The following is a 12,207-nucleotide window of genomic DNA, read 5'->3' as shown; positions in this document are numbered from 1 at the left end:
TACGAAGAGGCCTCGGGTCAATCTGTTAACCTTATGAAAAGTGTAATCTTTTTCAGCCACAATATCAAGCGTATCAATCAGGATGGGCTAAGTTGTTTACTGGGGCTGGATAGAGTGGATAAACACAAGAAATATCTTAGGCTTCCTACTCTAGTTGGCCGGAATAAGCAGGCATGTTTCAGCCATATCAAGGAAAGACTTTGGAAACAGTTGCAGGGTTGGAAGGGCCGACTTCTAATCTCTGTGAATCACGAATTACTCGTCAAAGTTATCGCCCAAGCCATTCCTCTTTATACCATACATTGCTTTCTCCTTCCCAAAAGCTTATGTGATGATCTTAACCGTATAGTTACAGCGTTTTGGTGGAATGGCATCGACGATTCCAAAATGATTCGCTGGATCTCCTGGGACAAACTTTGTGCCCCAAAATCAAAGGGTGGCTTGGGTTTCAAAAATATGTATGCATTCAATCTCGACTTGATTGCCAAACAAAGGTGAAGACTCATCTACGAACCCCACTCTTTGGTGGCTCAAACCTTTAAGGCAAAATATTATCTTACTAGCAACTTCCTTCAGGTCATGTTTGATAGAATGCATCTTTTGTTTGGAAAAGTATTTGTGTTGGTAGGCCCATTATTGAAGGGGATTCCCGCTGGTTGATTGGTTTGGGTTGCACTACCAAAATTTAGGAAGACTGATGGTTACCTTCCTCTTCTCAATTTAAAATTTTCTCACCTAAACCCACAGGCTGCTGCGTCACTTTTATGGACCAACTTATCTGTCATCAATCTCACCAATGTAACCTTCCCTTCCTCAAGTCTCTGTTCACCGACATTGAAATGGAAACGATCATTTCTAACCCCCTCAGCTTTCAAAATCCGTGATACAAAAAGTCATTTTTCGTTCAAGAGTGCTTATCAGGTAGCGTGGTGACGGCTATAAAACCCCAACAATGGAGCTTCCTCTTACGTCCCTTCTGCGTCATCCACTCTTTGGAAAAGAATATGGTCAGCCAGGGTCCGTCCCAAAGTCAAAGGTGCTTAGCGGTTTTGTCAGGACATCATCCCCACCAAATCTACCCTTGACAGATGCCATATGCATACGGATCTAATGTTTGTGCTCTGCAACAACCATGTGGAATCCCTCCTCCATCTTCTGCGAGATTGTTGTTTTGCCTCATGTTTTTAGCTCTCCACTTCCATTAGCAAACCTCATTCTGATTCACATGTCCTCATTGTTTTTTATTGGGGCACATCCCTAGCTTCCTCTCTCAATCATCAAAATTTCGAATTGTGCTTAATGGTGTGGGCGATGTGGGTGGCAAGAAACGATATGCTATGGAAAGGCATGGTTGAGAAACCTGATGCTCTCTTGGCCAGGGCCACAAGTTGGTGGCTCGACTTTCAGAAAGCTCTCAAGGTGGAAGCTACTGTCTGGCCCAGGCTCTTGCCTCTGCTTGGACTAAACCTCCACTGGGATTCCTCAAAGTAAATGTCGATGGTGCTTGGAATGAGTCACTCAAATCTGGTGGAGTTGGTGTTGTGGTCCGTGATGAGCACGATAATTTTGTTGCTGCGTCTACAAAGATTTTTGAGCATGTTTCCTCGCCTCTCCTAATCGAAGCCTTTGCGGTTAGAGAAGGGCTTTTGTTGGCTGTTCAATGGGGCTTACATAACATTATTATTAAGAGCGATTCCTTCCAGATCGTCTTTGCCTTGCAAAAGGGTCCTCTGAGTTCGTCCCTCATCGGGCACATTGTCGAGGATTTATATACTATGATATATGTTATTACTAGAGCTTCTATTACGTATACACGCCGCCAACATAATGAAGTTGCTCACCGTCTTGCCCGTTTTGCCTTAACTGACCCATGTGAATATCTTTCGAAGAGCCTCCCGACATTCTCATGGATGTTTTACTCTCTCTAATTGTACTGCCTAGATTTTCGGGTTTTACTAGCCCACTGTACTGATCTGTTACTCATCTTTTATCAATGAATTAATGCTGCAGCTTTCAAGAAAAAAGAAAAAAAAAAAAGTGAATGCCCGGTGGATATAACATTCTCAAAAGATAACATGTATAACTCAAAAATATGGCTGGCAAATTAAGAAGGGAATTGTTATTGGCACTCTAAATTTCTCACTCTACAGTTCAAACTTTCTATATTTAGAATGTGAGGAGTGTAAAATGAGATTTTTGGAGTGCCAATAACATTTCCCATTAAGAAATTCAGCCGCTAAAGTTTTTCTAGTGAAAAATGTCATCAAACTCAAAAATTTGATCTTTAATTGAATACACCTCTAATTCGTCACTAATCAGTCCCATCACGAAACCTTAGCTAGTTTGCAAGTGCATTGTGGACAAGTATGCGTGTGTCCATTGTCAAGTTCATGGTTCTTTGACGTCTTTCCTTTTGTAGCTTATTGATTTGTTCAAAACGTAAGGTAATGAACAAAGCCGTATGTTTATATTGCATGGTTGGCATTGTCTAACTCTCATTGGTTTAGAGCATTTTCAATAGAGAGATGCAAATTCGAGATGCAAAGAAAAAAATGGTAGGTTTGAGAAACAATGACTTTGAATAATTGAATGATGAGTTTGGCTAATGACGGTTCTAATAGGGGACCTCTCAAATCTTGATTACGATAATATGAAATGTTACTAACACTGCAAAAGGTTTCAATACCCTTCACGTGTGCGCTGCGTGCACACATTTGAATTTTAAAGTGCCAAGAACATCCCTCGTATGAAAGCAAGCATGAGTTTGGAGTTCCAATAACATTTCCAATATGAAATCAAGGGATGCTGAGTAAAATTAACTGAATATTCGATTCCGCCAAATAAGTTGAAGCACATAAATATCAGTCTAAACGCAAAAGTACACCAAAAGGGAACCTCAACATGATTAATGCTCTTTATTTCAATACCTAGCAGCTAAATGAGCATCTACGAACCCCACTCTTTGGTGGCTCAAACCCTTAAGGCAAAGTATTATCCTACTAGCAAATTCCTTCAGGTCATGTTTGATACAATGCATCTTTTGTTTGGAAAAGTATTTGTGTTGGTAGGCCCATTATTGAAGGGGATTCCCACTGGTTAATTGGTTTGGGTTGCAATACCAAAATTTGGGAAGCATGATGGTTACCTTCCTCTTCTCAATTCAAAATTTTCTCACTTAAACCCACAGGCTACTGCGTCATTTTTATGGACCAACTTATCTGTCATCAATCTCACCAATGCAACCTTCCTTTCCTCAAGTCTCTGTTCACCGACATTGAAATGGAAGCGATCATTTCTAACCCCCTCAGCTTTCAAAATCTGTCAGACAAACTCATTTGGCACTATGATACGAAAGGTCATTTTTCGGTCAAGAGTGCTTATTAGGTAGTGTGGTGACGGCTATAAAACCCCAACAATAGAGCCTCCTCTTACGTCCCTTCCACATCATCCACTCTCTGGAAAAGAATATGGTCAGCCAGGGTCCCTCCCAAAGTCAAAGGTGCTTAGCGGTTTTGTCAAGACATCATCCCCACCAAATCTACCCTTGACATACGCCATATGCATACGGATCTAATGTGTGTGCTCTGCAACAACCATGTGGAATCCCTCCTCCATCTTTTGCGAGATTGTTGTTTTGCCTCATGTTATTAGCTCTCCACTTCCATTGGCAAACCCCATTCTGATTCACATGTCCTCTTTGTTTTTTATTGGGGGCACATCCCTAGCTTCCTCTCTCAATCATCAAAATTTCGAATTGTGCTTAATGGTTTGGGCGATGTGGGTGGCAAGAAACGATATGCTATGGAAGGGCACGGTTGAGAAACCTGATGCTCTCTTGGCCAGAGCCACAAGCTGGTGGCTCGACTTTCAAAAAGCTCTCAAGGTGGAAGCTACTGTCGGGCCCAGGCTCTTGCCTCTGCTTGGACTAAACCTCCACTGGGATTCCTCAAAGTAAATGTCGATGGTGCTTGGAGTGAGTCACTTAAATCTGGTGGAGTTGGTGTTGTGGTCCGTGATGAGCACGGTAATTTTGTTGCTGCGTCTACAAAGACTTTCGAGCATGTTTCCTCGCCTTTCCTAATCGAAGCCTTTGCGGTTAGAGAAGGGCTTTTGTTGGCGGTTCAATGGGGCTTACATAACATTATTATTAAGAGCAATTCTTTCCAGATCATCTTTGCCTTACAAAAGGGTCCTCTGAATTTGTCCCTCATTGGGCACATTGTCGAGGATTCATATGCTATGATATATGTTATTACTAGAGCTTTTATTACACATACACGCCGCCAACATAATGAAGCTGCTCACCGTCTTGCCCATTTTGCCTTAACTGACCCATGTGAATATCTTTCAAAGAGCCTCCCGACATTCTCATGGATGTTTTACTCTCTCTGATTGTACTGCCTAGATTTTCGGGCCAGCCCACTGTACTGATCTGTTACTCATCTTTTATCAATGAATTAATGTTAACTTTCAAGAAAAAAGAAAAAAAAATGAATGCCCGGTGGATATAACATTCTCAAAAGATAACATGTATAACTCAAAAATATGGCTGACAAATTAAGAAGGGAATTGTTATTGGCACTCCAAATTTCTCATTCTACACTTCAAACTTTCGATATTTAGCAAGAAAAATACACTTGTGAGGAGTGTAAAATGAGATTTTTGGAGTGCCAATAACACTTCCCATTAAGAAATTCAGCCGCTAAAGTTTTTCTAGCGAAAAATGTCATCAAACTCAAAATTTGATCTTTAATTGAATACACCTCTAATTCGTCACTAATCAGTCCCATCACGAAACCTTAGCTAGTTTGCAAGTGCATTGTGGACAAGTATGCGTGTGTCCATTGTCAAGTTCATGGTTCTTTGACGTCTTTCCTTTTGTAGCTTATTGATTTTTTAAAAACGCAAGGTAATGAACATAGCCATATGTGTATATTGCATGGTTGGCATTGTCTGACTCTCGTTGGTTTAGAGCATTTTCAATACAGAGATGCAAATTCGAGATGCAAAGAAAAAAAATGGTAGGTTTGAGAAACAATGACTTTGAATAATTGAATGATGAGTTTGGCTAATGACGGTTCTAATAGGGGACCTCTCAAATCTTGATTACGATAATATGAAATGTTACTAACACTGCAAAAGGTTTCAATACCCTTCACGTGTGCGCTGCGTGCACACATTTGAATTTTAAAGTGCCAAGAACATCCCTCGTATGAAAGCAAGCATGAGTTTGGAGTTCCAATAACATTTCCAATATGAAATCAAGGGACGCTGAGTAAAATTAACTGAATATTCGATTCCGCCAAATAAGTTGAAGCACATAAATATCAGTCTAAACGCAAAAGTACACCAAAAGGGAACCTCAACATGATTAATGCTCTTTATTTCAATACCTAGCAGCTAAATGAGCATCATACATTGCATTTTAAATCACAGGGTCATTCCTAGAAAGATAATTCTTTCCATCCACCATAGCTCTCCTCAGCATATCTTCTAGAAGCTACTTCTCTGTAAAAACAAATAGTCGATTCACCACACACTAACTCGAATCTAGTCAAAAACGGAAGTTCTGGTTACGTTTGGTAAGCTATAAACAGTAATACCTGAGGCTCAGGAGTGAAAGTAAGTCCAATTATGATCTCCCCGCGATATTCCTGGTCCTTGTTGACAACATTGTATGCAGTCGGAGGAAGCCTTCCATCAGCGAACAATGGCTCCAAAGGAACGCTGCATTGGCCATGGATAAATTAGACATCGAACTATACACGTTTTAGATAGCTTTACCAGAGATAGAACACTATAACAGGCTGCAAATAACTTTTGAGTGACCTTATAAAGATGGAAATGAAAAAAGATGACAAATTATTGAGTACTCACATTGCTTCGCCAACAAAGTCATCCTTGGTAAAGGTATCTTTGTCCATTATTTTCAAACGAAGCTCAGAAACATCATCCGTAACTGTGAACAAAAAACTTTCATTCCATTCGGGGTCAGATCCTTTCCCTGCATGTACGATTTTTAAATCACAGTTAATCGGAGACAACACCAGATGGATCCGATCGGAATGTGCACAAACAATACACACACACACACACACACACACACACAAGGGGTAGCTACAACTGTATACCTTTAGCCACAGTGCTTTTCTTCTCTTGGGTCTTCACAGTGAAAATAACATAGGGATCCATCTTATTAACTGCTACATATTATTCAACCCATGACATACATACATTAATTAGCACTATTCAGAAATCAAATGCAAACAAATTTAACCGAGCGGCGTGTTCAAATCAGAAATCAAAATAACATATCATATATATAGACGAAAAATTGCTTAAAATACCGTTAAGAAAATGATTTATGCGCAACATTTTTCTCCTTTTGTTCACCCCTTTTCCTCGTTCTGGCCATCGGATTGAATTAATCAAACAAAAACAATGGTAATATTGAAAAAGGTGTGTGCTTGTCATTAAGGTATCTTTATTCTCTTTTGTTTTGGGAAATGTATGTTCGTCTGTTGCCGATTACAGGAAAATGAAACGCATCTACCAACATATAAGCAAAATACAAAAAATGGATTAGACATAAAGATCATGCTAGTGGGGAGAAAACAAACACCAGAAATAAAATCAGATCTTTTCTGCATCACTTGATATTACCAAGAATCAGTGAAAAGGGATTTTAAAAAATTGATGATTTTTTGTTTGGGGTATTCAATCGAATATTAAACTAATTTTGCAGACATGCATACACAAATGCATACATGAACAACAAAAAAGAAAGCTCATAAAGCCTTGAAATTAACAGCATCCAGCTGATAGAAGAACCAAACAATTCAGATCTGCAGATGGTGAGAAGCATAAATTTAAGAACCAAACCATGTGCACCAAAAATCATTTCAGATGATTAAATCAAAGATTCAAACATGAGAGAGAGAGAGAGTGAGTGAGTTACAGAGAAAATCTTTGTTCTTGAGGCCTTTGGCTTCAACAAGAAGGACTTCAAGGGTTCCGAGAGGCATCTTTCTTTGGTTGGTTTGTTTGGGGTTTGGAATTTGTTGGATGAAAAGAGAGTGAAGCAGTGAGGGTGTTAAAGTTGTGAAGGAATGGTGCAGTTTTCAAGTTTCATGTGACAATTGTACTTGCATTTCTGACTCCTCCAATGCATGACGAAACCTTTATTTATTGACGTTTCGTACCAACTTCCCATACCCCCGTTTGACTAGAGGTTGACTGCCACTCTTCATTCTCATTCCAAATTCTAAATCTTTATCTATACTATCTGTTAATAAAACACTATATATCAATAAAAAATAATAATAATTATTATTATTATATTCTTCCATGATAATTGAGAAAAAAAATACTAGAAGAGTTGCTGTTTTCTTCCCACCGTGACCGCCCTCTTTAATTTTAAACTCGGTATGGTCAGTTTTTTTTTTTTTTTTTTAATTCCTTTGGGCCCCATGAAAAACTGCTACATATAATGGGAATTGATTTTCACTTTTTCTTTCTTACCTAGTGTTTGGGCCTAGATTCTATAAGCCCAACTTCTTTCTTGCTGGTCCACATCTCAGCTGATTAAAATAATAATTTATGTTTGAACTTAAAGCTTCATACTTTTTAAGGTCGTTTCCTAAAATTTCACAAAAAGGGTCCCGAAGCTACCCATTTTTATTATATTTGTCTTCAATTTCTTTATATATTGTCTTGTATATATTGTGTTTGAACCTAAAATTCATAATTTCAAACCCGAAGTTCAGAAAAATGTCATACAAACTTGAAGTTTCTTAACAGGCACCATTCATGTTGAGATTCGAAGTTCTCCATGATTAAACTGTTTAAACCAAAACATGTTGTAGAACCTAAATGTTCTAATTTGGATGCTTATGATGATTTTATTTTCCATAGCACCAATCACAATTTTGTTCCCTACATTCAACAAAATGTCGAACCGTAACAAGTTTGATTTCGCTGATTTGGACATTTCAAACAAAAACTATTTTATGTGGATATAATATTTGACACTCCACTTGACTACGAAAAACTGCGAAACCATTGAAGCCAACTATGGCACGGAAGAGTTGAATAAGCCTCCACCATGCTCTTTATTCAAAGATTTATGCCTGAAACATTATAAATGGAAGTACCTCACTAAAGAGGATTCCATGGCTCTTTGACTCACTCATATGGTCCATTCCAATCATGAAAAGATGATCTCTTACCTGAAGCAAGACATGATTGAAACTTTTATGTCCATGAATAGGTAATTTTGAAGTTTATATCCGATCGAATTTTGACTAGAGAAAAATTTTCTCGTCTTTCTATGTCTTTAACTTGCTCCTTCAGCAGCAGTGAAGAGAGCAAAAGTTTGGAAAATTATTGGATTTGATTACTACCACACCTGTGAGAAAATGGTACCCCAGCGATTCGGCTAGGAGATATCGAACGATATAGACTCAGCTTCGACTGAAGACTACTGAATGGTGGTACCCTGCTTCGGGAGGGATACACCGACATGCAAGCTCTGCTTTGGCATAATTGCACCGAAAGGTATGCTTTGCTTCGGCAGAGGTTGAACAGACTCCTCCAGCTTCGGCTAGAACCTCACGAAACCACATCTAGGTCTATCTTTCTCTCACACTCACGATCAAGTTTGTTTTTAGTATATGGTAGAATTAGGACCTGCCAAGGGGTGACATCACACCCAGAACATGATTCCTTGGTACTTATAACCTAAAACTTCAAGAATAAGGGACAATATTCAGAACCTCAACCCTACAGTATCTACTTCCGTTTTGACAGAAAAGATCATTGGTTATGTACATTTCCCTAGTCAATCATGAGACTAAGTTTGCTCTACCAAACACATTTGGAAAAGCGAAATTTTGACATGGAAGGCCACGTTGGTCGAACCCCTAGTACATTTGGTTTACTTTGTGAACAATTTCTTATGTCCCCAGATTTAAGTTGGTGTTTGGATATCATTACTATTCTTGAATTCGAGTTAGTTGACAAAAGTTTATACATGCAACTAATCCAATTAACTCATGCTTAGGTATATTTTGCGGGTAGTTAGCGGTCTAGTTCTATGTGCTAACTTCATACCTAATTACCTTCCTGACAACCCTTTTCAGGGTTATCCAACCTGATTGTGAGGCATGGCACTGCCCATATCATGTTGTCCAATGATTTAACTTTAAGGGAAGCCGCTTTTGAGCTTTAAGGATATTCGAGTTACTATATTGGAACCACTATAGAAAATAGAGTAAAATTCTTTTTGAATAAATCCTAAATAGATATAAATTAGGAATCCTTTGGGATCTAGAAGATCTTTCCTATTATACTTTGTTTTACTTGGAGAGCAAACTTCTCTCGTCCGTATTACTATAAATAAAGGCACAAGATCTGAAGAATAACACACAGAATTCCTCAATCCTATTTTCTATTTCTCTTTCGCTCTGCTGCCACACCTCTCTCTTCCTTAGTTAATTTATAGGCCACAACGTACATGACATAAATTGGACCATTGTTTTTTTTTTTTTCTTTTTAACAAAATTATGCAAAGAAAAGTTTGAATTAAAACGTTTTTTATTTTTACTAATTTTTTTAGCCATGTGACACTTATGACACACATCTAAATCTTAGGGTGTAATCTGACTGAATTTAAAATTTTAAGAAATTAACTAAAACTTGAGCTAAATTAAAAAAGTGAAGGAATGGACTAAACCTCATAATGTATTATTACTAATATAATTCAAAATCGTATTTTTCGATCCGATTTACAGATGAAGATAAATACAAATACCACTTGCGTATAACGAAAGAGTAACAGTTGGTAACATGCAGTTGGTTCAATCGTTCAAACAGACAGGAGGAAGAGGAGCGTAGCTATTCAGAAGGAATACAAAGATGGCGAAACCCTCCATTGCAATCACTGAGAGCTTCGCTTCCGAAGCAAAAATTGCAGACGACATTCCTCGGGAAGATGCAATCAGAGTTCTGAAATTTCTCCGACTTGTTGGAATCTCGGACCCTGTCCCAGATGAGTTCGATGCTAAGAAGGACACCTACTCCGACGTCATTCGTGACCTCCTCAAGCCCCTTCACATTTCCCCAGGCCGTGTCACCTGCGTCGTATCTGTGAAGCCTGCTGTCACTGTAATCTATCTTCCCCTCTTTATTTGTCTCTTTTTTTTGCTTCAATTTGTAATTTTCAGTGGTTCTGTTTGGTTGCTGAGAAAATTCTAGGTATGGGTTATTTATACCCGAAGTGGGGAAATTGGAGGAATAGGATTGGACCCTTTCGGGATGTGTTTGATTTGAATTGGGTTTTCATTGTGTTTTTCTATCTGGGTTTGACTAAATTGAGCTGTGTTCTTGCTTGCTTGCTGAGAAAATTTAGGGAAGGAAGAGAAAATTGCTTGATTTAATGGTTACTTGTATAACCAGTTCAAAATTAATATTGATGGAGGCCCATTCTATTAGCTTGTATGATTGGGACTTTGATCTTATACAAAGCAAAGTAAGATGCTTTGTTAGACCCCATTTCAGAGCTATTAACATCGTCATCGAATTCTGCCATTTTGCTCACTAATGTGTACTTCTATTTCAATTTGATGTCTGTTTCAATTGTTCTTGTATTTGGTGCTTCAATTGTTCTTGTATTTGGGAGAAAAGAAGATTCCACTAAACGTCGGGTTAATTTTCGTATGTTTTCGTTCATCGTCTTTGAAACCTAAGTTACCTAACAAATGTATAGATGTTTTGTTCATGAATCTGCAGAATTCCTTTTCCGGATTTCATGGAGGAGCTATTGCTGCTGTTGCTGAGGCTGTGTCCATGGCTTGTGCAAGAACTCTTGTGGCTAAGGATAAGGAGCTTTTTCTGGGGGAACTAAGCATATCTTACCTCTCTAGTGCAACAAAGAATGTAAGGCCCTTGGAATGTACATTTGTTCCTTTAAATGTAGATATATAAAGTTTGATGCACATGCCAAAATAGAAATGAAATGAATTCAAAGCTTTACTATGATTGTTTAGCTGTCTTCATTGGAAATCGAAAGGTCGTCTGAGGCATTTCAAATGGTAATGGTATTGGTATAGAATGACTAAAGGAAGGAATTAGGATTTTGATGTCACTTTAAATTTGTAAATTGTGATGATGGATTTGTACCTTTTGTGTGCAATTCCTTGAATGTCAAAGGTCTGCCTTTTGTGCGTCTTGATGCTGAGAACTTAAACTTCCGGGGTTCTTGAGTCGTTTCTTCTTTTTGTTTATAGAATCTCTTACTAATAAAATTAAAAAAAAAAAAGAAAAAAAGAAGTTGCTTGCTGAACTTTGAATCCATTTTCTGAAGATGCCAATGTGGAATTGCCTTATCACAGAATGTGATACCAACTGAAATGGGCCAAAAAGTGGGATATACAGACAGTGCTAAGTTTCCGAACCTTAAACAACATAATTTTGGCAGTCTGATACTTGATTGACTCAGGCTGATGGTGGTTTTGAACCCCACGAACTCTGTTTAGGTATAGGTTCCAAGAATAACTGCCCTATTTGCACGCAATGCTTCCAGATTCTGATGAAGATATTGAAAATTTAATTAGGTATTCAATTTGTCATTGGACATCGGTTAAGGTGCAGTCAGCTAACCGAGACATCATAAGAGAAATATCCACGTTTTCCAGTATTGGCAATTCAGTAAACTGAAGTTTACACTCTTGAATCTTGTTTATAATTTGCGTTGTTCATGCTGTTCGTTTCTCTCTGTTTTGATTTTTACTTACCAATGGGACTTTTACAGGAAGAGGTGATAGTTGACGCATCTGTTGTGCGGAGTGGAAGAAACCTCAGCGTGATAGCTCTTGAATGGAAACTCAAGAAAACTGGGCGTTTGGTTTACACTGCTCGTGCTACCTTCTACCACACGCCTGTTGCAAAATTATGATTTCGCGTATTAATTCTCTCTCTCTATGTGTTTACCCAAATTCGTACCTCTTGGACACATTTCTATAGCACATCTTGTCAATTTGCTGCCATCTGCATAGTTATTCCGATATAGATCACTATGCAGTAACTATAAGATCAATTATATCTACGTGTATACATACGATAGCGTGCAACGGGGATATGAAAGTTCTATTCATATCTGTAGTGTCTTTGATTTCATGCCTAGCAACCATATTTTGATTGTTGAGCAAT

General features: G+C 38.3%; 2 protein-coding genes across 4 annotated transcripts; one reads left to right on the top strand and one right to left on the bottom strand.

Moving 5' to 3' along the window:
* Positions 1-2,810: 2,810 nt before the first annotated feature.
* LOC103965560 (elicitor-responsive protein 3) lies at positions 2,811-7,165 on the bottom strand. Of its 3 annotated transcripts, XR_007253203.1 has the most exons (6): positions 6,959-7,165; positions 6,132-6,203; positions 5,878-6,004; positions 5,604-5,727; positions 5,394-5,508; positions 2,811-2,927 (listed from the first exon to the last, which is right to left on the bottom strand). XR_007253203.1 is itself a non-coding variant. In XM_009378627.3 (5 exons), exons 1-5 carry the CDS (start codon positions 7,023-7,025, stop codon positions 5,494-5,496), a joined length of 405 nt encoding a protein of 134 aa, XP_009376902.1. In that variant the 5' UTR covers positions 7,026-7,164; the 3' UTR covers positions 5,277-5,493. The 3 variants fall into 3 exon arrangements, 2 of the variants coding, with proteins under 2 accessions (XP_009376902.1, XP_009376903.1); XM_009378627.3 differs by lacking the exon at positions 2,811-2,927 and having other exon boundaries at positions 5,277-5,508; positions 6,959-7,164; XM_009378628.3 differs by lacking the exon at positions 2,811-2,927 and having other exon boundaries at positions 5,277-5,508; positions 6,132-6,200; positions 6,959-7,162.
* Positions 7,166-9,823: 2,658 nt separating this feature from the next.
* Positions 9,824-12,151, top strand: LOC103965559 (acyl-coenzyme A thioesterase 13). Its single transcript, XM_009378626.2, has 3 exons — positions 9,824-10,164; positions 10,789-10,935; positions 11,810-12,151. The coding sequence occupies exons 1-3, from the start codon at positions 9,916-9,918 to the stop codon at positions 11,951-11,953; spliced, it is 540 nt and encodes a 179-aa protein (XP_009376901.2). The 5' UTR covers positions 9,824-9,915; the 3' UTR covers positions 11,954-12,151.
* Positions 12,152-12,207: the final 56 nt, after the last annotated feature.

This window comes from the organism of the source record quoted next, unplaced genomic scaffold (assembly GCF_019419815.1).
Source record: "Pyrus x bretschneideri cultivar Hongxiangsu unplaced genomic scaffold, Pyrus_bretschneideri_v1 Contig102, whole genome shotgun sequence".
NCBI classification, from domain to species: domain Eukaryota; kingdom Viridiplantae; phylum Streptophyta; class Magnoliopsida; order Rosales; family Rosaceae; genus Pyrus; species Pyrus x bretschneideri.
Note: the sequence above shows the minus strand (reverse complement) of the source record. Positions and strands in the feature narration are given on the sequence as shown.

What these genes read in the sequence shown, in the direction of transcription:
- LOC103965560 (XM_009378627.3), bottom strand. Translation starts at nt 7,025, where the DNA reads ATGCCTCTCGGAACCCTTGAAGTCCTTCTTGTTGAAGCCAAAGGCCTC. An exon ending in CAAGAACAAAGATTTTCTCT is followed by an intron (nt 6,204 to 6,958) that starts GTAACTCACTCA and finishes AATAATATGTAG; the next exon opens with CAGTTAATAAGATGGATCCC. An exon ending in GACTTTGTTGGCGAAGCAAT is followed by an intron (nt 5,728 to 5,877) that starts GTGAGTACTCAA and finishes TGGCCAATGCAG; the next exon opens with CGTTCCTTTGGAGCCATTGT.
- LOC103965559 (XM_009378626.2), top strand. Translation starts at nt 9,916, where the DNA reads ATGGCGAAACCCTCCATTGCAATCACTGAGAGCTTCGCTTCCGAAGCA. An exon ending in CTGTGAAGCCTGCTGTCACT is followed by an intron (nt 10,165 to 10,788) that starts GTAATCTATCTT and finishes ATGAATCTGCAG; the next exon opens with AATTCCTTTTCCGGATTTCA. An exon ending in TCTCTAGTGCAACAAAGAAT is followed by an intron (nt 10,936 to 11,809) that starts GTAAGGCCCTTG and finishes GGACTTTTACAG; the next exon opens with GAAGAGGTGATAGTTGACGC.